This window comes from Muntiacus reevesi, chromosome 18 (genome assembly GCF_963930625.1).
Source record: "Muntiacus reevesi chromosome 18, mMunRee1.1, whole genome shotgun sequence".
Classification (NCBI taxonomy): Eukaryota; Metazoa; Chordata; class Mammalia; order Artiodactyla; family Cervidae; genus Muntiacus; species Muntiacus reevesi.
In genome coordinates, this window is record NC_089266.1 from 26,816,904 (window position 1) to 26,841,246 (window position 24,343).

The following is a 24,343-nucleotide window of genomic DNA, read 5'->3' on the forward strand; positions in this document are numbered from 1 at the left end:
TATGGTTTATACACTAATTAACATATAATCAGTCATAAATAGAGAGAGTAGTATCTTCTTTAAAAATAAAACCAGTTGTTCCTGTCTAGTATGTTTACCATGCAAATATCTCCAAAGTCAGTCAATGTAAGTCATGACAATTCACGTTTAAAGGGAATAGGAACTTGGGAACTCCATATTAATGGAAATTTTCAAGACAGAATTATACAGCTCCATTAACTTTTATCACTTATCTAGTATTCACTCCCTTGTTAACTTTTAGTCACTAAATTTAGTGAAAATATGTGTCAAAGTGTGTATAAAAAATTGTGTATAAAAGTAAAAAGTTGGACAGTTAAAAAACTGTCCTAAACATAAGATACTTATGAACAGATCTTTACTCAAGAGTTTTTGCCATAATTTGCAAAGCACCCAGAAGCCCAGAATATGGTGTTCTATATAAATAGAAGTTACTTGTTATTCAGAGAAAGAGGTGGTACAAAAAAAGACAGCTATTTTCTTTCTAACCACTCATCGGTGTTGAGGTAAACAAAAAAAATACAGTGTAAGCACATTAAAATACTTGGAGAGCAACATTCTCCAAATTGTAAGAAAGGGAGAGAAAAAATTTCTGTGCTCTAATATTTTAAAGAGGTGGCTGGGAGTTTAAAGCGAAATTTATTCTCTGACTTTTATACTAGATTCATTGGTGGCGGTGTTCAGTTGCTAAGTCATGTGTGTGACTCTTTTGGGACCCCATGGGCTGTAGCCCGCCAGGCTCCTCTGTCCATGGTATTTCCCAAGCAAGAATACTGCAATGGGTTGCCATTTCCATTTTTAGGGCTCTTCCCCACCCAGGGATTGAACTTACATCTCCTGCACCGGCAGGCAGATTCTCTACCATGGAGCCACCAGAGACGCCCACCAGATTCATAACTTTTACATTTTATTTGTTATGTCTTGACTACCACTTCACCACATTAGGAAGAGGAAAACGTGTGCCCCCAAGATTCCTGTGCCAATAAAACAATTTTTGGAAGCAGCAGAGCTCATCAAATGAAGGAGAATATTAGAAAAATGCTAAGTGACTGTAGTAGAACTGAACTATCTCAACCACTGTGATTACTGGTGCATACCAATGTAAGGAGCATGAAAAATATTGCAAACACTATGCAAAGATTATAAAATATTGCAAAAGTTTCAAATCTCATTAAAAATTGGGGGAAAAAAAATAGAGAAAGTATTGTGAAGGAGGGGCCCTGAGAAGGAAGCCCAGCTTGAAAGAAAAACATAGTCCCAAAGGCGGGGGGAGGAGTGCAGTTCTTCTGATTATCCCTCTACCAAGAGCTGCTTCCTACAGGCTTTGGTACTATTTCCAAGAGGCGATTTTAGGCATCCTTAGGAAACGTCACTTAGACATAGAGAAATGTGCTTTGGGATCCTGAAATTTCTAACTTTAAAAAAAAAAAGAAAAAGCACCAATGAGAGAAAACAGCCATGAAATCCATAGATCCTATTTTTCCAAGCTTCCTGCAGAAAAACAACATCCATTCTCAGACATGTAAGCCAGCACATCTGAACTGACCTAGCCAAGTTTTCAGCCAGCCCTATCTATCTCGTAAGCCCTCCTTCCCCCACTTCCTGGCCGTTCTTTCCTGACACACAAAATATAGGCCAATGAGCAGTGGGGTGGGTGAGGAGGATGTGAGAGAAAATTTGAGAAGTAAAAGGGGAATCCACTTAACAAAGGCATGAATGAGGCTGAAGAGTCTAATAAGGATAAGCAAACAACAATCATAACAACTGAACAGAAAGGGCTTTCCTGGGCAGCAGCGAGCGCTCAGGGTTTGGAGGGGTTTAGGCAGAGGCCAGGCTACCTACCACTTGTCAGGGAGGCTGCACAGGGGACGGCGGCTTTGGGTGACCTCTAATGTCTCTTCCGACTCTGAAATGTTAGGATTCTTATTTCACAAAAGAGAATACAATGGTCATAAAAGCCCACTAACTTAGAACTCTTTTAAAAGGCGACTACTTCCCAAACACCACTCCCACCTCTCCCTCCCACACGTGCCCACTCCGCCCCTTTTCAATTTTTCCACCTCCACGTGCGAAACGCCTCGCGGCGCCTGCCCCACAGCCTTGAGGCGCCTTCCCACGCAAAGCACCCAAAGTCTGCCCCGCGGGAGACGTGAGGACTCCTCTCCCCGACCCTGGGCGGCCAAAAAAGGAAGTCTCAAATCCAGTCTTTCTCCCCCAGCCAGAGCTAAGGGGGGTGGGGTGGGGTGGAATGAAGAGAAGAACTTTCTTCTAAAATTTGTTTTCCAGATAGTGAAGGGGATACGGAGAACCCTGAAGAGTCCAGGGCTGAAGGGAGTGGGGGGAGGGGACACCCCCCAATCGTTTAACGGCCGGCAGGGGGAGGGGGGCTCCGGAGGTGGAGGGGGCGTGGGATAAGAGAAGCAGGCCTGGGAGCAGGGTCAGGGGGCTGCACGGGTTCCTGGGGTCAGGGAGCTGCGGGCGTCCCCCCCACCTGGCACACAAAGCAGCTGCCGCGCTCGGCTCTCACCAGATCCTTTGTGTTTTCCATCAGGGCCTCATGGGTAGGGGTTGTCCGTGCTCCCCGGGCCCGCGGCGCCCCCTCCCGAGCTGGGGGCAGGCGCCTCTCCCCGGGACTACGGCGACTACAGGGGAGCCCCGGCTGGGCCCAGACTGGTGGTGGCTACGGCAACCCCCGGATTTCCCCCCTTTAACTCGGGTGGCCCCAGGATATCAACAACATTAGCATAGCCCTCCCTCCCCAGCGCGCCTGCGCCGTGACCCGCGCCCCGATTGGCCCGCTTCCCTACATACCCTCCTCTCTGTCTTCCAGCGTGGGACCCTCTGCAGGCTCCGTACTCCAAGGGTCGTACCAACACGAAGGGGTGGAAAAGGCGAATGGGGCTCGTGTAAGTCGAGTGGTTAAAAAGGCAGGAGAAAGAGTAAAAGTTTCAGCCTGTCATCTCTGTCTTTCTTTCTATCCTTTCAATCAGTTACAGCTGCGAAGTTATGTTGGAAAAAAATTTCCACTCCAGTCACGCCTCTTCCCCCTCCACCCGGAAGATTGGTCCTCCCGGAGGAACTCCCACACGGGGAGGGGCTCGCGAGGGGAGTGGGCGTTACACAAGAGCACAGTGTTGGTCACGTGCTCAAAGGCGGTGCAACCTTCTTCCGGCCACCTGCGGCCTCTGCTCATGCGCAGTGAGGTTCCACGTGAGCGCCTGCGTTTCTTCTCAAACCCAAAGATGCCGCCAGAAAGAAGGCGCCGAGTGAGACAGGACCGTAAGACCCAAGCGAGGCCAGACGGGAGAGCCGGAGCGCGATGGGGCGGGCCGCCCCGAAAAGCTGCCCCCTCATGCCAGCGAAAGTCGCTGGCCTGGCCGCGCGCGGCGGCCGCTGCAATCTCAGTTGCCTCGGAGGAGGAGAAACGGCTCCGACTGCGGAACCGTCTGACGCTGGAGAAGGACAAGCCGGCAGTAGAGCGGTGCCTGGAGGAGCTGGTCTTCGGCGACGTGGAGGACGACGAGGACGCGCTGCTGCGGCGTCTGCGGTGCCCGCGGGTGAGGGACGCCGCCTCGAGCGGCTTGGGCCCGGGGTGGGCTGCGAGCCCCCGAGGGCGGAGCCTGGGCGCTGGGGAGCGGAGCCTGCGGTGCATGGAAGCGCTCAGGTGGTAGGGAGCCGGGAACACGGGCGCCCTGGGGTGCCAGCCTTAAAGCCCTGGGAGGGCGGAGACCGCGCCTTTCTTCGCCGGCCGTTGCGCCAGGTATCCAGTAGGCGCTCAATACATACTCGTTTGCGTGCGCGCGCTTACAGTCGTTTCAGTCCTGTCCGACTCTGCAGCACTGTGGATTGTAGCCCACCAGGCTCCTCTGTCCATGGGATTCTCTAGGCAAGATTATTGGAGTGGATTGTCATGCCTTCTCCCGGGGATCTTCCGGATCCAGGGATCGAACTCGCGTCTTTTAAGTCTCCTGCATTGGCAGGCGGGTTCTTTACTACTAGAGCCACCTGGGAAACCCGCATACTCGTTTAGACTGTTTTAATCGTGAGCATCTTTCGTGGCTCATCCCCACTATCTTCTCCCCCTTAGTCGTTGCATCACCTGCCTCAATACTATGCAGTGATTCAGGAGTTCCGCGTCGTTTGCGAAATCAGAATTCCTGGGCACAGGACTGCCAGTCTGTTTGTGGAATTAGAATTCCTGCGCGCAGGCCTGGGGCTCTGTCTGATGTTTTAACAATCATACCAAGTGATTGCCTGGCCAGCTTTTGTATTCGTCTTTTAAATATTTGTGAGCCAATTTGGCGGCAGATTCTTTTCCTGGTGGTGAAAACCCCGCATGATTTAGTTCGGTTCAGTCGCTCAGTCGTGTCCGACTCTACGACCCCATGAACCGCAGCACGCCAGGCCTCCGTGTCCACCACCAACTGCTGGAGTGTACCCAAACCCATGTCCATTGAGTCGGTGATGTCATCCAACCATCTCATTCTCTGCCGTCCCCTTCTGCCCTCAATCTTTCCCAACATCAGGGTTTTTTCCAATGAGTCAGCTCTTCACATCAGGTGGCCAAAGTACTGGAGCTTCACCTTCAACATCAGTCCTTCCAATGAACACCCATCCTTTAGGATGGACTGGTTGGATCTCCTTGCCGTCCAAGGGACTCTCAAGAGTCTTCTCCAACACCACAGTTCAGAAGCATCGATTCTTTGGCCCTCAACTTTCTTTATAGTCCCAACTCTGACATCCACACATGACTACTGGAAAAACCATAACCTTGACTAGACGGACCTTTGTTGACAAAGTAATGTCTCTGCTTTTAAATATGCTGTATAGGTTAGTCATAACTTTCCTTCCAAGGAGTAAGCGTCTTTTCATTTCATGGCTGCAGTCACCATCTGCAGTGATTTTGGAGCCCCCCCAAATGAAGTCAGCCACTGTTGCCACTGTTTCCCCATCTATTTGCCTTGAAGTGATGGGACCGGATGCCATGATCTTAGTTTTCTGAATGTTGAGCTTTTAGCCAACTTTTTCACTCTCCTCTTTAACTTTCATCAAGAGGCTCTTTAGTTCTTCTTCACTTTCTGCCATAAGGGTGGTGTCATCTGCATATCTGAGTTTATTGATATTTCTCCCAGCAATCTTGATTCCAGCTTGTGCTTCCTTTAGCCCAGCATTTCTCATGATGTACTCTGCATATAAGTTAAAATAGCAGGATTGATTGATTATATTTTTTTTGCACGCTTTTAAAAAAAAAATCCTTTATCTGGCTTATCTTCCAAGATAGGAAGTCCTAGGCAATTTCTAGGCACTGGAAGAGAAACAGCAATGAACAAAAACTGGCAAACATCCCTGCCCTTTTGGAGTCAGATACTAGTGGCAGAGGCAGAAGATAAAACTCAGCTATGTCAGTGAAATGCTGAAGAAAAGAAAAGACATTCAAGAAAGGAAGATTAAATTTGTGTAGAGGGAGCCTATAAAATAATACATAGGGTAGTGAAGCAAAGCCTTCCTGAATTATTCAGTTTGATAAAGGAACACAGACCTAGCAAGTATCAGTTGATTGTCAGAACCTCCTTTGGGTGCTTACAGGAGAAGTTGCAGAATCTAGCTAGGAGATAGAGAAATACTACTGGGAAAATGCTGAACTATGTGATAGTTTCCCAGTCAGGAAAAGAAACTGTGAAGTGGGATTTGTTGGGCTTTGAAGGATCATAGGCTAGTAATAGAGCAGGTATAAATCATTTGAATATTCCTATCATGTGGTTTTGGGAAAGTTCAAGCTCACTTCAGGGGAAATTCTGTGGTCTAGATTTAGATTTGATTGTGTAGTATAAAGTTTTTTGAGTAGGTAGGGGATCAAGAACAGTTAAGAAAAATAGAGAACTGTGTCTAAGAATATGAAATATGGTTTAGTCATGATGTTCAATCATGTTATTTTATCTTTGGTGTCAGTCTGCCTCTGAACCTGTGATCTGTGTAGTTCTGTGATTTTCCCTGCTCTTTTATCTAACTTACCTTTTACTCAGAGGTTTTCTCAGCAAGTTGACTTTTTCTCCTAGACTAATCTATCTTACCTTACCTGTCCAGTGGGTGGTGCATTTCTCTAATCTGGTTTTCTGTTCTGCCTCCAGTATTTGCTGTGGTAGCGTTCTCTCCCATAATTTGATCAGAGGGCCATAGAAACAAAGCATTCTACAAACAATGTAACTACAAAGGCTGCCACCGTGAGATATGGAAGATTCAGTGCTTGTGGGTATTTTGTCTTCTCTAGGTTCAAGTACAGGAAGACTCAGATGACTCAGAAGTGGAGAAGGAAGCAAAAGATAATTTTCTACCTCAAAAGAAACCAGTTTGGCTGGATGAAGAAGATGAAGATGAGGAGATGTAGGTTGCCTAATTTTTTTCTGGAATCCCTCTGGATGCTTCAGAAGTTGTTTTTCAAGGTTTTAAGAAAGTTCTCTATCTGAATATGTGATTATGTGAAGATTTTAAAAGTACTGGAAAGTATATGGCAAAGATCATTCATAATCCCATCACTGAGGGAGAACCACCATTAACATGTTGGCATGCATCTCTCCTCTCTTCTGTGCTCTATAGAAAAGCTAAGAGAGCACAGTGTTTGGAGGTCAGACCTGAGTTTGCTTCCCAATTTGGCCAGTTCCTAACTGACTACAGGCCAGTTTGGAACATATTTTTTCTGCTTTGTAAAATGGAGATAGTAACTATATCAGAAGGCTCCTGAGATTAAATAATGTGTGTAGAGCTCTTAACACATGCCTGAAATAGAGAAAAGACTAAAAACAATTAGCCACCATGCACAGTATGTACTTTAATTGATGAGAATGTATTGTATTGCAAGCATGTCTCCCCAGTTTAAAAATACCTTTATGAACACTTTAAAATGGATACATTATCCATTATATGATTTAACCATACTTTACATGGGCTTCCCTGGTGGTGCTAGTGGTAAAGAACTCGCCTACCAATGCAAGAGATGTAAGAGACACGGATTTGGAATCTTTCCCTGGGTTGGAAAGATCTCCTGGAGAAGGGCATGGCAACCCACTCCAGTATTCTTGCTTAGAGAATTCCATGGGCAGAAGAGCCTGGCGGGCGCCAACTCCATAGGGTTGCAAAGAGTTGGACACGACTGAAACAACATAGCAAGCACGCACACATAGGGAGAATGTACTGTATTACAAGCATTTCTCCCTAATTAAAAAAAAAAAAACTTTATAAACACTTTAAAATGGATATATTATAATCTATTGTATGATTTAACTATAATTACATAGCTGTTGTTGGGTAAGTTATTTTTTTAAATAAATTGATGTTGAGATGGGCATGTTTATGCATAAACCTTTCTCTTTTAAAATTATTTAAGGTAGATTCTTTTTTCTTTTAAATTAGAAAATGAATTTATGAAATCTAAGGCCAGAAGTTGAAGCCACAGACAGATAAATGTGCAGCATCACTGGGGCCAAGGAGCTTCTTTATTGAACCCTGCCACCACATATTAGAACTGGATGCCAGATATTCCATTGCTGCCCCCTTGAAGGAGTGCAGTGATGATGGAGTTGGGGGTGAGGATGAGGATGCAGTGAGGAAAGAGGGTAGGTGTGAAAAGGAAGCAGAGGATGTGGCTCCAGTCTTTCAGAGGTAGAATCATCAAAGAGTAGACATTTGTAAGGTTGTTGACAATTACTACCAGGCTGACTGAAGTTCTACCAGTTTACTTTTCAATTGAAAAGTATCTGTTTTACTCCTTTTTAAAAGCCGTAATTTCTCTGTTTTCAGACCTTGTCAGTTTAATGGGTGGGAAATACCTACTTAATTTTTGTTGAGAAATTCAGTTTTTGTTAGTCATTGGTATTTCTTAAAAGTAGTCTCTCGTGTCTTTGCTTGTTTGTCTACTAAACACTTTCTTTTTGTGTACTTTTCAAGTAAAAGTATGTGTTTAAAGTGGACAACATAATTGGCTATACATAGTGAAGTTATTACTGCAGTCATGTGAATTAATTGCATTTCCACCTCTTCAAAGAGTTACCATTTTTATTTGTAGTGAGAGCATTTGAAGTCTCCTCACTTTGCAAATTCCAGTGTGTGATACTAACTGTAGTCATGCTTTGCATTAGCTCTCTATCCTACATAACTGCAGCTTTGTACTCTTTGATCAACATCTCCCTGTTTCGTCTACCTGCTCACCCCTGGTAATCATCATTCCACTCTTTGCTTCTGTCTGTTCTACTCTTCACAGTCCACACACAAGTGAGATCATGCAGTATTTTTCTTCCATGTCTGTTTTGTTTCACATAGTGTTCATCCATCTTGTTGCATATGGCAGGATGAGACTGTTTATTAATGATTTTAGTATATTAGTTCCTTACATAATTGAGAATTTCATACCTTTTAATGTCAAATTTATCACACATTATCTTCTAGCTTTAAAAACTGTATAATTTTATTTATTTATTTTTGACTGTGCCGTGTCTTTGATGTTGCTTGGGCTTTTCTCTAGTTGTGGAGAGTGAGGACTATTCTCTAGTGCAGTGTGTGAACTTCTCATTGTGGTGGCTTCTCTAGGGCATGTGGGCTTCTGTAGCTGTGGCTCATGGTCTCAGTCGTTGCAGGCTCTAAAGTAGTTCCCAGGCTCTAAAGCTCAGGCTCAGTAGTTGTGGTGCCCACAGTATGTGGGATCTTCCCAGATCAGGGATCCAACCTGAGTCTCCTGCAGGTAGATTGCTTACCAGTGAGCCACCAGAGAAGCTCATCTTTTCGCTTTTTGTTTGCTTTTAAGTTTGTTTTAATATTGTTTGGCACAGAATATTCAAGTATATATGTAGTGAAATCTTTTTTTTTCTTTTTGCTGATTTTAATAGTAAAAAGTTCTGCATCAGAGAGAAAAATATTTACCTATATTTTTCCTTCATAGTATTTTAAGGTTTGGGTTTTTTGTATTTAATTCTGATTTACCTGGAATTAATTTTGGTGAATGGCTGTAAGCTGTGTCTAGAGAAGTCATGAATTTGAAATAGCTCACCAGAGGGTGAATTAGGTGACATGAAATATTAGAGATCTCCTTTTAGGAAGAATGAAAAATGTTTATTTGAGATGTTCCACATCTTAAAATTTTGGCCTGTGTTTGCTCCAAATACTAACGGCAACAACTGTTAATGTTAATTCTTTAAGTTATCTAAAGCATACTGTTCTACTTTTTTTGTAGGGTTGACATGATGAACAATCGTTTTCGGAAAGATATGATGAAAAATGCCAATGAAAATCAACTTTCGAAAGATGAGCTTCAAAAGAGACTTAAAGAAGAGTAAGTGTATTTTATTTTGACTTGTTCAACCTTTGGCTGTAACAGCTTCTTGGGTAGTCAGATTTCCATTTTGAATCATAAAAGAATTGTCCTTGGGAAATGATTACACTCTATTATGAGGGAGCGTAGAGAGAACACAAGTACAAAAACCTTGGCGTCCCACTGTCCAGTGTGCTCAGTGGTGCCGTTCACTTGCTGGTTGGTATGTGGTAAGTCATCTCTTTCCCACAACTTCTGGCTCTTTCAGTTGAACAGAACTGGGAAATACATATTTTAAAATAATGATTTTATACTGAAACATTTTTTTAATTCAAACTTGTGTACCTTTAAAAGTATTTTAAGATATTTTTATTTTTTTGTACTGAACATTTTTTTTATATTCCTAGAGATTTATTACATTATCACTATATTTTGACAGATTTATTGCAGTATAATTTACATATATTGAAATTCACCCTTTTAAAGTATCATTCTGTAAATTTTGTTTAGCAGGTACAGTCAGGTAAACCCATGACAATTAATATATGGAATCAAGAAAGAGAACATTGCTTTCACTCAGAATGTTCTTTTATACCCCATGATAGTCAGCATTCTCTTTTCATCTTCTAACTCTGTTGGCCCCTGACAAGCGTTGATCCATTTTTTGTCTTTATAGATTTGCTTTTTCCAGAATGTCATATAAATACAATAATACAGTATGTAGCTTTTTCAGTCTGTTAAACCCATTTAGTGAATTTGTTATGTCAGATATTTTCCAGCTTGAGAAGATCGTTTCAACTAGACCTTTTGTTTTGTTATGATTAGTTGATATTTTTCCTTTTATTGTGTTCATACATCCTTTAAATACTTGAATATATTTGTATTAGCTGTTTTATTTTTTATTAATTTTTATTGGAGTATAGTTGCTCTACAATGTTGTGTTTCTGCTGTATAGCAAAGTGAATCAGCTATATGTATACCTCTATCCCCTCTCTTTTTGGATTTCCTTCTCATTTAGGTACCACAGAGCATTGAGTAGACTGTCCTGTGCTATGCATTAGGTTCTCATTAGTTATCTATTTTGTGCATAGTGTATATATGTCAATCCCAATCCCCCAGTTCATCCTCCCCACCCCTCCGCCCCCATCCATACCATACTCTTGTTCTCTATATCTGTGTGTCTGTCTGCTTTGCTGATAAGTTCATCTGTATCATTTTTCTAGATTTCACATATAAGCAATATGACATGGTGTTTGTTTTTCTCTTTCTGACACACTTCACTTTGTGACAGTCTCTAGACTCATCCACATTTCTGCAAATGGCACAGTTTCATTTCTTTTTATGTGTATTAGTTACTTCCAAGTCCTTGAGTGCTAATTCTGTCAGGTCTTTCATTTCTGTTTCTGTTGACTGCTTTTTTGTCTGGTTATGGTTCATATTTTTCTGCTTCTTTGTAAATCTAATAATTTTGATTGTATTCTGGGCAGTGTGAATGTTGTTCAGTGCCTGGATTTTGTTTTTTGTTTTTATATATTTATTTTTTGTGTGTGTGTGTTTTTTGTTTTTAATGTGTGTTTAACTTTGTCTTGGCAGGCAGTTAAATGACATGGAAATCACTTTGATCCTTTCAAGACTTTTTTTTAGCGATTTCTTCTATTAGAGTAGCATTTATTCTAGGCTGGTGATGTGACCTTCCTGGGATCTCTGCTGAATGCCCTGAGTGTTCCATAAGGACCCTTCCTCTGACCAGTTGAACTCAAATGTCTGAACTTTGGTTCTGTGCAACTTAGATCCCTCTAATAGTTCCTTGCTTGACCTCATGGAATTTTATTCTATGAGTGTGTAGCTTAGTATTCAGAAGTGTCTGTGGATCCCCTGTGCAAATTTCTGGAGCTCTTTCTCTTCCTCTTCTATAGTTGATTGCCCCTCCAATTCCTGTTGTCTCAGCTTCTTTCAAGTCTGATCTTTTTCCCCTTGCCTCTGTGTCAGGGTCTTATAAAAATGCCTTGAGGGGAAAATCCCAGTAATGGTGTGGCTCCCCTTGTTATTTCTCTTCCCTTAGGGATCACAGTCTTATGTTGCCTTTTGTCCAGCTTTTGAAAATAGTTTCATACATTTTGTACAGTGGGCTTAGTTTGGTGGACTTGTCTATGATTCTGTTTTAAACAATTAGAATGATTTTTGCAGCCTTCTACATACCAGAATATAATTAGCATGCTTCTCCTGGAGCTTATTTTCCCAGGGCGAAGTGCTCCCATTTTAGTCAAAGGATATACAATGAAGTTTTGTTTATTTTACCAATCTGATCATTTTCTTTTAGACGTGTTCTACTATTGTGTACTCTGTGTACGATAGCATTGATTTATAACCACAAAGAAACTTCCATTTCTTTACTTAATCACCAAATCTGGCATGTTTATATGTGCAAATAAGGCAACAGCAAATTTAATTAGTAACAACAAATATGTATCCAGGTGTCCTGTATCCAGGACTAGTTTAGATGGTTATCAATTTAGGTAGGTTGGGAATATCCTGTGTGACTAACCCTTCTGTCCTTCAAGATAAGAACTACTTTGGAAGAGATTCTGTTTGTGTTCTGACCTATATTCTTTGAATGTACCAAAGTATAAATTGGTCCCTGCAAAATTTTATGTTTTTGCTTAGATTTCAGCATGCTATGGGGGGAGTACCTGCCTGGGCAGAGGCCAATAAGTGGAAAACACCTTCAGATGGTGAGTGTTGACACCTCTGTTTAAATTGGTAAATAGATTCCTATTCTTGTTCTGTTTTTATTTGAGGTTTCTCATGAGACTCATTAATGTTTGAAATGTCTTTTTTTTTTTTTTTAATACCTGGTTTTGAAGTCTACCATTTCTCTGAGGGAAACTCTTTTACAATAATCTAAGACTCAGTAGCATATTCTTTACTTGTAAAGGCAATAATGGATAAATTTTATTATGTTTTTCCTCAACAGAACTATGTTACATTATGGCATAGGATTAAGTAAAAAAAAAAATAAGTAGTAGTGTTATTTCTTGATTCAGAGCCCCTTCCAAAGACATGAGCAACTGATCTCACTGCCCACTAGGAGATGGAATGTTTTGCTAAGGAGCACCTGTCAGGTCAGGCCTAGATGATTACATACTTTCTAAAAACCTATTTTTCAACTCCGGATTTTAAGTTTAACTTGTACTAAACCTGTTTTCTACTGTTAAGATCTTTGAGTTTAGATGTTATGGTTTGGCCAAGACCTGATATGAGTTTTTGGAGTTAAAAATTTTAGACTTGGAATTGACCTTTGAAATCCTTGAGGGATTCTGCAGTATATCCTTTCATTGTAATACAGAAGCTTCTTTTTTAGCATCTTTGATAGCTGATGAATTTCTATTTGATTATTGTCATCACCTCTCCCTCCCTTCCCCCAACCCATGTCAGTCCTGGTATTCAAGTATAGGGAGCCCTTACAAGGAACCAGTTTTATACAGTTCTTATAGAAAACTCAATCAGTTAATAAGTAGAAACTTACCTTCTGGTTTCCAACTAGATACGTTTAGAGGTTGAGGGACTCTTAGTGATGTAACCTGGCTTTATCCACTGCAAGAAGCATTTCCACAACAGCTGCTAGATGATAACTTAGCCTCTGCTTAAATATTTCAAATAATGTTGTGCTCTTTATTTGGCTGTTTCTTACTCTTTTCCTCTTTAAGAACTAATTGTTGTAATTTTTAACTATTTTGAAATTTAATCTTCCTACTCTCTAGTCCTACATTTTGAAGTGATATGATCTTACCTCTCTTTCATATGAAACTCTGTTATTTGAGAAATATTTTTCCAAGGTGTTTTTTTTTTTTTGTATGTTAATCATCTTGTCATCACTTTTTTTTACATGACATAATTACAAACTTTGATCACCAGTTTATCTTCCTGTATGAAATATAATTTTATTATCCATTTTAGAATACTGCATTCATCGAATGCTCTATTTTAGATCCATGTAATTATAGATAAGGTTTTACGATAGCACTGAAGCAGAAACTCTCCCAGATCCCAGTGGCTTAATCAGGTAGAATTTTTTTCTCTGTGTGTACAATTAGGGTGGTGAGGTCATGTTCTACTTCAGGGGCCCAAATTCTTAGAGATTCTGCCATCTTCATTCTGGGTCTTCCAAAGTTGCCAAAGCTATTGATGACTACCAATTGACTTATAGGAGAAGTGAGAGAAGGTCACCAAGGGAGGTTAATAAAACCTGTCCTGGAAGTGGTACATGATACTTTCACCCACATTTTTTTTTTGCCAGAACTCAGTCACGAGGCCACACTTAACTGCATGGAATACCAGGAAATAGAGTTTGTCTTTGTGCCAAGGAGAAAAGGGAAATGAATTAGGTCAACAGTTAGCCAGTCTGTTACTACCTGGGTTATTGAAATGTAATACCTTTATTGTACAGATGACAGGAGTAAGGTTCAAAAAGACAGAAGTGATTTGTCCAAAGTACACTTATTGGCGGAGTGGTAACTATAATAACCTGGCTTTACAGTTTTAATCTCACAGTTATTTTAAAAAATTAATTAGTTAATTTTTGGCTGCGCTAGGTCTTCATTGCTGCATGTGGGCTTTTCTCTAGTTGCAGTGAGTGGGGGCTAGTCTTCATTGCAGTGTGCAGACCCTAGAGTGTGTGGGCTTCAGTAGTTGCGGTGTGGGCTCAGTAGTTCACCACATGGGTTTAGTTGCTCCCTGGCATGTGGGGTCTTCCCAGACCAAGGATAGAACTCATGTCCCTTGAGATTCTTAACCACTTAACTATGTCCCCTTAAGGCAGATTCTTAACTACTAGACCACCAGAGAAGTCCCACCATTTGTGATTTTATCTATAAATACTAGATTATTGTTTTTTTAAGGTTATTGTTTGTTTTTTCTGAATTACTTTGTTGGCGCTGCTGCTGCTAAGTCGCTTCAGTCGTGTCCAACTCTGTGTGACCCCATAGAGGCAGCCTACCAGGCTCCTCCATCCCTGGGATTGTCCAGGCAAGAACACTGGAGTGGGTTAGCTCACTGTTATGTAAATTCCCTGACCGGGGATTAGACCTGTGCACCCTGCAGTGAACGTGTGGAATCTTAACTCCTGGACTGCCAGGGAAGTTTCTAGATTAAAAGAGAAATACTGCCCTCCCCCCCTTAAACATAATTGTAATGCTGTTAGGATCCGTTGGATCATAGAAAAAGCAAGAGAATTCCAGAAAAACATCTGCTTTGTCGACTGCACTAAAGTCTTTGACTATGTGGGTCACAGCAAACTGTGGAAAATTCTTAAACAGATGGAAATATCAGACCACCTTACCTGCCTCCTGTGAAATCTGTATGCAGATCAAAAAGCTGCAGTTAGAACCAGATATGGAACAACAGACTGGTTCCAAATTGGGAAAGGAGTACATCAAGGCTGTATATTGTCATCTTGCTTATTTAACTTATATGCAGAGTACTTCATGGACTCAATGAAGCACAAGCTGGAATCAAGATTGCTAGGAGAAATATCAATAACCTCAGATGTGCAGAGGATACCATCCTTATGGCAGAAAGTGAAGAGGAACTAAAGAGCCTCTTGATGAAAGTGAAAGAGGAGAGTGAAAAAGCTGTCTTAAAACTCAGCATTCAGAAAACTAAGATCATGGCATCTGGTCCCATCACTTCATGGCAAATAGATGGGGAAGCAATGGAAACAGTGACAGGCTTTATTTTGGGGGGCTCCAAAATCACTGCATATGGTGACTGCAGCCATAAAATTAAAAGATGCTTGCTCCTTGGAAGAACAGCTACGACAAACCTGCTGCTGCTGCTAAGTCGCTTCAATCATGTCCGACTCTGTTCGACCACATGGATGGCACCCACCAGGCTCCGCCGTCCCTGGGATTCTCCAGGCAAGAACCTAGATGGCCTGGTAAAAAGCAGAGACATTACTTTGCTGACAAAGGTCTGTCTAGTCAAAGCTATGGTTTTTCCAGTCATCATGTATGAATATGAGAGTTGGACGATAAAGAAAGTTGAGTGCTGAAGTAATTGATGGTTTTGATCTGTGGTGTTGGAGAAGACACTTGAGAGTTCCTTGAACTGCAACCAGTCCAACTCTGGTTGCAGGAGATCCAACCAGTCCATCCTAAAGGAAATCAGTCCTGAATATTCATTGGAAAGACTGATGCTGAAGCTCCAATACTTTGGCCACCTGATTCGAAGAACTGACTCATTGGAAAAGACCCTAATGCTGGGAAAGATTGAAGGCAGGAGGAGAAGGGGACGTCAGAGGATGAGATGGTTGGATGACATCACTGACTCGATGGACATGAATTTGAGCAAGCTCTGGGAGTTGGTGATGGACAGGGAAGCCTGGCGTGCTGCAGTCCACAGCAGTTCGCAAAGAGCCGGACGCAACTGAGCTAAACTGATATGCTTGCAGTAATCAGTAATAATTCATTAATATTGTGGTTGTTTTATTGTTGCTGTTTTGTCAATTTATCTACCCCTCCCCCCAGTCTTTTTAGATTGCTTTGTATTCTTGATCTTCACAAGTACTCTTGAATCTGGCTGGATATCTTTTCTCTTGCCTGTTATCTCTTCAAATTGTTTTTGTTCCATTCTTTCTTTCTTTCTGGGATATCAATTACATTTATGTTAAAATGTTTTTAAAACAAACATTCTTTGTGTATTCTTTTCTGATGATTGGATGCATTGAGGGTGGCATGGCTGTAGACTATTCTTTTCTGTATTTTCTTTTTGCGTTCTGTGCTTTAGTCTGGATAATTTTTTCTGATCCTTTTTCTAGACCACTAATTCTCTCTTCATGTAATTTTGATACCTGTTAAAACCACCCACTGGGGTGTTAAATTTTTATTACTGTATTTTTCAGTTCTAGAATTTCCATTTTTTTTTTATGATAGTCTGAGATTTTGTTTTGTTTTTTAAGTCTGTATTGAGTTTGTTACAGTATTGCTTCTGTTTTGTGTTTTGGTTTTTTGGCCTAGAGGCATGTGGGATCTTTGCCCCCTAACCAAGGATCAAACTCTTACCCCCTGCATTGGAAGGCAAAGTCTTAACTGCCAGAGAAGTGCCTGGTTCTTTTTTTTAGTCATCTAGTTTTCTGACTTACTTCTGAGTCTTGTTTTTCAAATGTGTAAAATATGTCTTTTAAATGTTAAAAATGAAGTTTTAATTTTTAAAATTTTTCTTTTCCTTTCAGTCTTATTGAGATAATTGACATACAACACTGCATAAGTTTAAGGTGTACAGTGTAATGATTTGACTTACATACATCATGAAATGATCACCAAAATAAGTTTAGTGTATGTGAACATCCATCATCTCATATAGATAAAAAGTTATAGACATAGAAAAGAAATATTTTTCTTTGTGATGAGATGTCTTAGGATTTATATCTTAACAACTTTGATATATAGCATATAGCAGAGTTATATTTATCATGTTGTATATTATATCCCTAGTACTTACTGATCTTCTAACTGAAAACTTGTACCTTTTTGCCTGCCTTCATCCAATTTCCTCTCATGTTCCTCTCACCAGTCTCTGGAAACCACAGACCTGATCTCTCTTTCTTTAAGTTTTAAACACAATATTTAATTTTTTTTTGTCTGATAACTCCATTATCTAGATCTCCTGTGAGGATTGTTTGTTTTTCCTTAGGTTTTCAGTTAGATTATATTCACCTTGTCATTACTGACCTGGTTCTGTTTCATTGAGTGGTGGGCATTGTACATGAAAAATAGTTATCAAATAGAAAAATGGTACTGCACCTATTTGCAGGGCAGGAATAGAAGACACGGATGTAGAGAACAGACTTTTGGACATGTGCGGAAGGGAAGATGGGATGAATTGAGAGAGTAGCATTGACTTGTATACATTACTGTGTGTGAAATGGGGCTGCCCTGGTGGCTCAGGTGGTAAAGAATCTACCTGCAATGGAGGAGACACAGGTTCGATCCCTGGGTCTGGAAGATCCCCTGGAGAAGGGCGTAGCTACTCACTCCAGTATTCTTGGCTGGAGAATTCCATGGACAGAGAAGCCGTGTGCTACAGTCCATGGGGTTACAAAGAGTCGGACACAGCTGAGTGACTAACACATGTGTAAAATAGATAACTAGTGGGAACCTTCTGTATAGTACAAGGAGCTCAGTTTGGCACTCTGTAATGACCTGGAGAGATGGTATGGGGGTGGGATGGGAGGGAGACTCCCAAAGTGGGAATATATATAGCTGCTTGATGTTGTATGGCAGAAACTACCACAGTATGGTAAAGCAGTTATACTCCAATTAAAGAAAAGTAGTGTTGATTAACTAGAGGTCTAGGACAATGATATATTTCTCTAGAGAATTTTTAGAGTTGATTTTGGGTAAGTGGCTGGGCAAGGGGTACTAGCAATCCTAAAACATTTTATTCTAATGAGACAGTATGAGGTTTTAAAGCTGGGTTTCAGTTCCTGGGAGATTTTCTTATGATTCTTTTATTTCACCTTTAATTTTATGTGTTACCTTTTGTGGCAACAATTTCAGAGCCTGGTAGTTTACCGGATCCCTTAGGCACCCTAGGGGGCTTCTGGTGCTAGGTTTTGCCCCCTTAACCTTAAACACTCTGCTTAGCTTTTCAGCTTTCTTTCTTAGAATCATCAGTCATCTCCAGAGGAAAAGCAGGCCTGTTACCTCTCTTGGAAGTTCTGACACATGGTTTGCTACCAGTGATCTTCCAGTCAACTAAAAGTTCTAGTTCTTTTTTTGTGAATTATTAAGCTAGATCTGCTGTTCATCCTGTTGCCAGTTTTGCCACAATTATGAGTTTCTCTTTTTAAATGTTGACTCAATTTATCTTTATTTCATGTTGTTTTAGTCAACTGTAGTGAATGTGTGCCTTTCATTCCAGAGTCAGGCTTTTAAACATATACATTGATATATTTGTCATTTTTTCTCTTTCAAATTTATTTTGCTGTTTTACTTTTACCAGTTGTAGCTTAAATAAAATGATTGAGGTTGGGAGAATGGGAGGGGAGTTGAAGTTTGAAATACAGGTGTTTGGGGGTAGGTGATGGCTATCTCATTGATGCTAAAGATAAACTTACGGGTTTGTTTGACTTAGATGAAAGTGAAGAGGATGAAGATGATTTGTTGCAAAGGACTGGGAATTTCATATCCACATCTACATCTCTTCCTAAAGGAATCTTAAAGGTGAGAATCAGTAAAATTGGACCAAACCAGCTAATTACCTCAAATCCAATGTACTTCTACTTTCAGACCTATGGCTTTCTGTTATCTCTGGGATTAAATGTGCTCCCTGTCTTTTTACCTTGATAAATATTTGTGTAAGGTTTTTTTTTTTTCCTTTTGCAAAAATGGTAACATTAAATTACCTTCCCAGGAATCTTCTGTGATTCTTGCTTGATTCCTCCTTTTGCATTTCTCATCCTTTCTATTCACAGCAGCCTGGTTTCTGCTGCATGGCAACAGTTTCATTGCTAGACTCTCCACTTCCACTTCTTCCTCATCCATTCTTCCTACAGTAGCCTGAAGGGTCTTTTAAAAATAAAGCGTCGTGTCCTGTCACTTTTCATTGCTCTTTGTAAGCTTTCTTATCATAGTCTATACTACCCTCTTCTGGGATCTGACTTAATGCTTATGTCTTCAACTTCATCTCATCCCTTTTTCTCTTATTCCTTATTTAGTCCGCGGAGACCTTGTTTCTGTTTCTCGCACATGCTAAGTCCTTTCCTGCCTCTGAACCTTTGTTCTTGCTCAATCTTCTGTCTGTTTTTTAAGCACAGCCAGTGGCAAACTCATTCTTACCTTTCTGCTCACATAATGCCCTAGAAATGTCTTTCCACTTTGCCTGCTAAAGTGGCTTACTCGAGACTTCCCTAGTGGTCCAGTGGTTAAGAATCTGCCTTCCAGTGTGGAGGACTTGGGTTTGATCCTTATCAGGGAACTAAGATCCCATGAACCACAGAGCAACCACACCCATCCATTGCAACTAGAGAGACTGCTGCAACAAAAAGTACTGCATGTTGCAATAAAGATTCCCCATATGCTGCAACTAAGACTTAATACAGCCAAATAAATATTTTTTAAATCTGTTTTTTAAAAAGTAGCTTACTCTAGTTACCTTCTAATTTACTCCTGTTCCTGTACAGCCTGTTCATTACCACTTGTTCATTGTTGTAACCAAGTGCCTACCCAGCACTTACTTCAGATATCTGTCAAATGAACTGTTCTCTCTTTGACATAATTTTCCCCATTTTAAAATGGTAGCATGTGAATTATATGAGAAAAGGGGATGTTATCATGGTAAATGATTAGAGTGATTCTGTCTATCCTTACTCTGAAGGTAATTCATTTAGCTACTCATAGAGTGAGCTAAATTCACTCCTCATAGAGTGAATTCACCTCTATTGAAAATGTAGTCATAAACAGAGCATCACATGATACTATGATGTTTTATATAATTTCATTTTTAATGCAGAGGGAAAAGCCTGTAAAAACAAAACAAAAGCGTGAAAATAGTCCAAATGACACATGAGATCATCATTACTTTAAACTAACAACTATATATCCTGAGAGAAAAACGTTACCAATCCATACCAACCATTATTGTTCAGTTGCTAAGTCATGTCTGACTTTGTGACCCCACGAACTGCAGCACACTGGGTTTTCCTATCCGTCACTGTCCTGGAGTTTGCTCAAGTGGACATGCCAGCCATAGAACCTTGGAAATGACCACTTATTGCCTCTTATTTTGTACCATGACTACAGCGATGCCAGAGTAGGAGTTTTAAGTATAATTTCCATGGAAGTAAAAATCTCTTAACTCAAATGGATTTATCATAGGGAAATGATTGTGTACTTGAGTTCTAAGCCTTAACGATTTTATCTCCTTCTTTGAAAGATTGTAAAAATGGATTCTTGAATAGTAAAACACTCTACTAACATACTAGTTGGTCACAGAGCTGTGGTCTTCTGGTTTTCTTTCCGGTGCAGTTTCTTTTGCATTGTAAACTATAATGTCTTTTCTTCATGCTTTAAAGAAAATAATGTTAACCCATTTGAATTGATAAAATTTCAACTTTATTTTTCCACAGATGAAGAACTGCCAACATGCTAATGCTGAACGTCCTACTACTGCTCGGATCTCATCTGTGCAGTTCCATCCTCGTGCACAGGTCGTGATGGTCGCTGGACTAGATAATGCTGTATCCCTGTTTCAGGTATGTGGAGACTTGTAGTGAAAAGTGTTTATAACCAGCATACATGTCTTTGAAATAATCAAGAGGAATATTTTATAATTCCTTATAGGTCGATGGAAAAACAAATCCTAAAATTCAGAGCATCTATTTGGAGAAGTTTCCAATCTTTAAGGCTTGTTTCAGTGCTAATGGAGAAGAGGTTTTAGCCACGAGCACTCACAGCAAGGTTCTTTATGTCTATGATATGCTGGCTGGAAAGCTAATTCCTGTGCATCAAGTAAGAGGTAAGGTTTCTATTGAATATATTGACACGCGCAGCCCACAGCTGAGCTTGTTGAACAGTATTTACAACCACTTTTCTTTTTCTTACGATAAAATTCTTAAAAATGGAGTTTCTTTGGTTTTGGTGTGTGGAGAATGTGTTGTTGAGATAATGTGTTTGAATGAAAAAAGTGAGCTGACTTTATTGGGGGAAATAAAGCACATGTGGGGAAAAAAGTCATAGTTTGTAAATCTGTATTCCCTTAGACTAGAAAGGCAGTTGCACATATTTGGCTATAAAACTGTTGCAGCAGAAAGAATATGAGCCTGGGAGCTAGAACACCTGGGTTCTACTTCTTTGGACAAATTATTTCACTTCTTTGTTCTGAAATTTGGATACCTTCCAGTTCTTCTCGTGTTTGTTTTAATACAGTTTTGATTTACATTTAAAGGAAATAAAGCACTGCTTTTGGAAGTTGTACTTTGAAAAATGAACCACTTAGAAGATGTATCATCAGATAAAAATTTGTTTTTCCTCTGCCTTATCTATTCTTTGGCATTCTCCTACCCCCGTTACCACAAAAATACAGTGACACCTTCATGAATCCTTTGGGAACCAAAGACTTTGTGATGAAATTGGTTGGGTTAACATTATAAATCTAGGGAGGTGCACCTGGCGTATGCTACAGATTCTGGCTCTCTTTCTGTTAAATTGCACATATGTGGGGCTATAAAGGATGGGTTGCACTGTAGAACCTTTTTTCTGCTAGTGTTTAAAAGTAAGTAATGCCAACTTTAGAAAAACTTATGTATGTTTTTTCAGTGTTTCCAAGTTTCTCTTTTATGTGTTACTGACACTTTCTATGATCCTTTCCAAGGGGGTTCTTAATTTATCTATTTATGCCTTAAATCAGTGCTTCCCAAATATTAACATGCATGTGAATCACCTGGGGATTATATTAAAGTGCAGGCTCTGATTTCTGCATTTCTAACAAATTCTCAGATGCTGCTGGTCTGTGGACTTCCTTTGAGTTGGAAAACCTTAAACTGTGTCCGTATATTGAAATAGGAAACAACATATAGTAGTTGTTATTTTTAAATGATCATTCCACTAATCGAAAGGAATGTGCTCACGTCCCTTTGCCTTGTATCCTCTTGGGAGAAGCAAACCAGTGGTGACTGAGACCTAGTAGCTGGTGATGTGTACTGTGGATCTGCTGGTATGCAAGAGTATGTATCTGATCACTGGCTTCTTTTAAGACATGGTTATTTATCTTTGGCTTTTAACATATTTTCTTCTCTTCCCTCAATAAGCATAACTTCATAATAATGATAATAACAGTAATGGTAAATCAAATGTATTTCTTTTTGTGGTGTTATATTATTGAATATAACTCTTAATCTCATCATTATAAAACTTAATAAGTCAAGAAATTAATTAAAGACAGTAGAAAAAGGGTGAAAATTACTGACAAGTTAGTATATGCGAGCCTTTTGTGTATGTGAGCTCTTGATTGTTGTAAATGCAAGTCTGAAAAATGAAGAATTCAGAATTGATGCATTCTCAAGAATTCCACATTGATGGTTCCTTCCACTAACCTGTCAGAGCTTGTAAAGTGGGGTCCATGGACTCTAAAAATTCAGTAGTCTGTGAAATTGGATAGGAAAGCATTGCATCTTTATTTTTACTAAACTCTAACTGAAATTTAGCGTTTCTTTTAGTTATGAAAATTTTAAACAATCATTATTTTTAGAAGAGTATCATACATTTCACTAGACTGGCACATACAAAGGTTGAGAACCACAGATTACTAGTTCAAACTCCAGGTGCAATTTCTGTTGCATTATTTAGATGGACAGTTCTTAAGAGAACTATCTTATTCTCGGTAAAGGTTTTAACTGTTTGGGAATTAGTTTGTCAGGCAGCCATTTTAATTTATAGGCATTTTGATGTGGTCATTGCTGAGCCTCAGTTTTCTTTCTGTAAACCCAAGAATTCTAAAACATTAAAGAATTTTTTAGAAGCTTGTAACTGAGCACCTTGAAACAGTATGGACCTAACAGAAGCAGAAGATACTAAGAAGAGGTGGCAAATATACACGGAAGAACTATACAAAAAAAATCTTAATGACTCAGATAACCACAATGGTATGATCACTCCCCTAGAGCCAGATATCCTGGAATGCAAAGTCAAGTGGGCCTTACGAAGCAACACAACAAACAAAGCTAGTGGAGGTGATGGAATTCCAGTTGAGCTATTTCAAATCCTAAAAGATGATGCTGTTAAAGTGCTGTACTCAGTATGCCAGCAAATTTGGAAAATTCAGCAGTGGCCACAGGACTGGAAAAGGTCAGTTTCATTCCAGTTCCAAAGAATGGCAATGCCAAAGAATGTTCACACTACCACACAATTACACTCATATCACACGCTAACAAGGTAATGCTCAAAATTGTCCAAGTGAGGCTTAAGCAGTACATGAACCAAGAACTTCCAGATGTACACTCTGGATTTAGAAAAGGCAGAGGAATCAGATCAACTTGCCCACATCTGTTGGATCATAGAAAAAGCAAGAGGATTCCAGAAAAACATCTGCTTTATTGACTACGCCAAAGCCTTTGACTATGTGGATCACAACAAACTGGAAATTTCTTAAAGAGATGAGAATAGTAGACCCCCTGACCTGCCTCCTGAGAAGTCTGTATGCAGGTCAAGAAGCAACAGCTAGAACCAGACATGGAACAACTGACTGGTTCCAAATTGGAAAAGGAGTACATCAAAGCTACATGTTGTCACCCTGTTTATTTAACTTATATGCAGAGTACATGATGTGAAATGCTGGGCTGGAAGAAGCACAAGCTGAAATCCAGATTGCCAGGAGAAATATCAATAACCTCAGACATGCAGATGACACCACCCTTAAGGCAGAAAGTGAAGACCAAAAGAGCCTCTTGATGAAAGTGAAAGAGGAGAGTGAGAAAGCTGGTTTAAGACTTAACATTCAGAAAACTAAGATCATGGCATCTGGTCCCATCACTTCATGGCGAGTAGATGGGGAAACAATGGAAACAGTGATAGGCTTTATTTTTGGGGACTCCAAAATCGCTGCAGATGGTGACTACAGCCATGAAATTAAAAGACGCTTACTCCTTGGGAGGAGAGTTATGACCAAATTAGATAGCATATTAAAAAGCAGAGGGATTACTTTGCCAACAAAGGTCCATCTAGTCAAAGCTATGGTTTTCGTAGTCGTCAATGTATGGATTTGAGAGTTGGACTATAAAGAAAGATGAATGCCAAAGAATTTGTGGTTTTGAATCGTGTTGGAGAAGACTCTTGAGAGTCCCTTGGACTGCAAGGAAATCAAGCCAGTCATTGCTCAAGAAAATCAGTCCTGAATATTCATTGGAAGGACTGATGCTGAAGCTGAAACTCCAATACTTTGGCCACCTGATGCGAAGAACTAACTCGTTGGAAAAGACTGATGCTGCGAAAGATTAAAGGCAGGAAGAGAAGCGGACAACACAGGATGAGGTTG

At 40.2% G+C, this 24,343-nt stretch overlaps 2 protein-coding genes across 7 annotated transcripts in view; one reads left to right on the forward strand and one right to left on the reverse strand.

The window, feature by feature from the left end:
* MBTD1 (mbt domain containing 1) overlaps window positions 1-2,995 on the reverse strand; it is a 67,314-nt gene extending 64,319 nt beyond the window's left edge. For 2 of the 6 annotated variants that reach the window (XM_065908565.1, XM_065908562.1), the window contains exons 1-2: window positions 2,546-2,771; window positions 1,861-1,924 (exon numbers count right to left, since the gene is read on the reverse strand). Coding sequence is in view for 1 of the 6 variants with exons in the window: in XM_065908560.1 (XP_065764632.1) it covers window positions 2,546-2,566 (21 nt within the window). In the remaining 5 variants the exon portion in view is untranslated. Of the gene's footprint in view, window positions 1-1,860; window positions 1,941-2,545; window positions 2,772-2,829 lie in introns of those variants that run through there. The other 4 variants (XM_065908566.1, XM_065908563.1, XM_065908564.1 and 1 more) reach the window with 3 other exon arrangements.
* Window positions 2,996-3,204: 209 nt separating this feature from the next.
* Window positions 3,205-24,343, forward strand: part of UTP18 (UTP18 small subunit processome component) — a 63,799-nt gene continuing 42,660 nt past the window's right edge. The window contains exons 1-7 of the mRNA XM_065908567.1: window positions 3,205-3,575; window positions 6,287-6,399; window positions 9,239-9,337; window positions 11,981-12,048; window positions 18,449-18,537; window positions 20,442-20,567; window positions 20,656-20,830. Of these exons, the coding sequence (XP_065764639.1) occupies window positions 3,210-3,575; window positions 6,287-6,399; window positions 9,239-9,337; window positions 11,981-12,048; window positions 18,449-18,537; window positions 20,442-20,567; window positions 20,656-20,830 (1,036 nt within the window). The 5' untranslated portion in view covers window positions 3,205-3,209. The remainder of the gene's footprint in view (window positions 3,576-6,286; window positions 6,400-9,238; window positions 9,338-11,980; window positions 12,049-18,448; window positions 18,538-20,441; window positions 20,568-20,655; window positions 20,831-24,343) is intronic.